This window comes from Mus caroli, chromosome 3, assembly GCF_900094665.2.
Source record: "Mus caroli chromosome 3, CAROLI_EIJ_v1.1, whole genome shotgun sequence".
Classification (NCBI taxonomy): Eukaryota; Metazoa; Chordata; class Mammalia; order Rodentia; family Muridae; genus Mus; species Mus caroli.
In genome coordinates, this window is record NC_034572.1 from 123291648 (window position 1) to 123295057 (window position 3410).

General features: G+C 42.3%; 1 protein-coding gene across 5 annotated transcripts in view; it reads right to left on the reverse strand.

Moving 5' to 3' along the window:
* Egf (epidermal growth factor) overlaps positions 1 to 3410 on the reverse strand; it is a 79420-nt gene that overhangs the window by 21621 nt on the left and 54389 nt on the right. For all 5 annotated transcript variants that reach the window (XM_021157941.2, XM_029475162.1, XM_029475163.1 and 2 more), the window contains one exon: positions 2239 to 2364. In XM_021157941.2, coding sequence (XP_021013600.1) covers positions 2239 to 2364 — 126 coding nt within the window. The remainder of the gene's footprint in view (positions 1 to 2238; positions 2365 to 3410) is intronic.

The window sequence follows — 3410 nt, forward strand, 5'->3', positions numbered from 1 at the left end:
AATTAAAAAGAAGGGCATAGTGATATCTTAATCGTGAGGATTGAGGGTGTAGCTCAGTGGCTCTAGCATGGGCAAAGGCCTGGGTCTGAGCACTAACACTTAAAAGACAAAGCCCCAATACCAGAAGCAACTCTGCGAACCAAAGTCTAAAATTCACTCAGAAGTACCTAATGTGTGCCCAGGTCCTACTAAGTGGTAAAAGTACAGTAATGCAGGATGCAGGCAAAGGCTCTGCTGTCTTACATTGTCTTTGGGGCTAAGTGAATACAAAGCCAAACACAGACGATGATGTAAGTCGTCTCTCCCTCACTCCTTGACCCCCAACACCATCAATGTACTCTCTGTCATGTTTCTTCGTCTGCCAATCTCTCTTCACTATGATAGAGTCTGCCCTGTGAGCCCGTGGGGGTCCCTGCTGAGACTGAAAGTGGCCTCTAGCCCACTAAGCCTGATGCCTTATTTGATTAAACTTCTGGTTCTCACATTAAGCTGTGACTATGCAGGCTGCAGCTGCATTTAATGCCCTGGTATCCCCAGCACTTAATACGACAATATATGACCAAAAAATAGCCAAATAAATATATTTTTATTTGTGGCAAATTTTTCTGGAACTTCTTAAACAGGAATTAGTTGTTTGGCCATAGTTCTTTGCTTGTGTGTGTGTGTGTGTGTGTATGTGTGTGTGTGTGTGTGTGTGTGTATGTGTGTGTGTGTGTGTGTGTGTAAGTGCTCATGTGTGTGTGCACATGTAGGTGTGTGCAGGACAGAAGCCAATGCTGGGTTTCTTCCTCACTCACTTTCACCTGATTCTTTGGAGTGAATGTCTCTCACTGTTCATGAGCTCGCTAATTGAAACTGGCTGGCTAGAAGTCCCAGGTCTCTTCCTATACCCACATCCCTGCCACTTGGATTACAATGGCAAACTGCCACGCCTGTTTTGTTTTTGTTTTTGTTTTAATGTGGCCTTTGAGGATCCTAACTCAGGTCCCCATGGTTTGTAGAAGCACCTCACCAACTGAATCATCTCTCCAGTCCTATATGATCATAATTTTCAAAATCATTAGTCAAGTCACTAAGCAATACACCCCAGTCTCAGTTTTTACATCTATAAAACAATGGGATATGACAGGCATCAAAATACAATTTAAACATGGCAAATGCTAAAAGTTCATACAAATCTTAATTATCACCATTACTAAAAATATGTAAAACATTCTTTACATCATCAAAAACATACGGGTAGGGCATGTGGCCCTTGAGCCCTAAACATCTGCTCTTTAGACCACAGAAGTCAGAGGAAGACTTCTGTAACTGTCCTTGCATGGAGGTTTCAAACAGCTTAAAGCCACAGACATTATGTTACTCAGGGGCCTGAGGATAAAGTTGGGACCCCCAGCTTTCAGGTAAAGAGCAGGGTGTGGAGGCCTCCCAACAATCACAGTGCTTGAAATGGAGATGGGATTCTCTGGAGTAATCTGTAAGGATTATATATATATATATATATATATATATATATATATATATATATATATATATATATATATACATATATATATATATATACATATATATGCACACACACATATATATGTATATATAGATATACACACATATATACATATATGTAAATATATGGATTCATAACATAGTGCATATAGTTGATATACATATATGACTAAATGTTTTGGAGTCATAGTGAGCCACCCTAAGTGAAGGGCAATGAGCCTTGAGGACAGGGTGGGTCTGTAGCCGCTCTAGGGATCATTAAAACTACTTGCCATACACAGAACAGAACAGACTCTATTATGAACCAAATTACTCTGCTGATAAATGAGCAACATAGACTAAGAATTCTAACATTTCTGTCTATAGAGTTTCTTCAATAATTAAAGCAACCAATTAATATGGCTCGTCAATTCCTATCAACTTTGCACGACGGCTGGACAGAGTGAGTGCCCACTAGAGTAGGTAGGGTGGGGAGTACTTAAGTCTCTTCTAGCCTGCTTGTCACCCATTTCGAATTATCCCTCAAATGGTTCAGCCTAGAGTCTCTCAGCATGTATGATCCATGCCTGGCCCAACAGAGCTTTACAGCACAGGCTTTTCAAAAGAGGAGGACCCAAGTCCAAGGTTAGGCTACAGTACAGTTACCTAACATTATACCAGGGAAAGAGCGTACAGAATTTCCTACTGGTGGAGTGGAAGCTGTTGGAACAAAAGCTATCTGGGAGAACTCACAGTTCATCCCTGACACCATGATTTCAGCCACTAGTGTGGAAGATTCTGTCCCATCATCGTCTGGTTCTTCAGCCTTAGTGGAGTTGTTCAGTGATATCACCTCTTTACTAAGATCAGCATTGTCACCTGTGGGACAAAAGATAAAAGGCGTATTAGTTAAGCCTTTCCATCGCAAGGAAAGTTTGATTTAATGGATGTTGATGGTCATTGATTGGTTATGAGTTCATTTTAGTACGAAGATGGAGGGAAACAGGCAGGGTTTGGTGGGGCCAAAGGGGGAGAGAAGGGGACTCTTTTAGATAAAGAACACCACTCCTCCTGAATATAATCAGCTCAGAATTGCAGACCGTGACAAGAAGAAGTTGTGGGGCTTGAGAGATGGCTCAGTGGTTAAGAACACTGACTGCTCTTCCGAAGGTCCTGAGTTCAAATCCCAGCACCACATGGTGGCTCATGGCCATCCCTAATGAGATCTGATGCCTTCTTCTGGTGTGTCTGAAGACAGCTACAGTGTACTTACATATAATAATAAATAAATCTTAAAAAAAAGAAAGAAGAAGAAGTTGTGGTGGCCACCTTTCCCCAACCTTTCTTATGCTACCTCCTCCCTTTGTCTGGCTTCCATGTGTATAGTACCCTGAGTTAACTGTGCTTCCCTGTTTATAGTACCCTGAGTTAACTGTGCGTCCATGTTTATAGTACCCTGAGTTAGCCATGCTTCCATGTTTATTGTACCCTGAGTTGACCATGCTTTGGAAGCTGCTGTGTATAAACAGCCATATAGAAACTCAAGCTCACTGCTCCTGGAGAAGGGCGATGGATTCCTCAAGGCAGCACTTGGCTCAGCTGTGCTACACAGGGTCCCACTGCATCACAGTTGAAAGCTACTGTTCGTTCACACGTTCACATTACTATTGATACAGCGAGGCAGTGTAGGAAAGACTGTGGTACACGGCATGGCACAGCGCAGTACAAATGGGCATCTGACATAGGAATAATATCCAAATTTTACAAAGAACTCAGGAAACTAGACATCAACAAACCAAATAACCCAATATAAAAATGTGGTACAGAGAGGCAGGCAGATTTCTGAGTTTGAGGCCAGCCTGGTCTACAAAGTGAGTGCCAGGACAGCCAGGGCTACACAGAAAAACCCTGTCTCGAAACCCCCC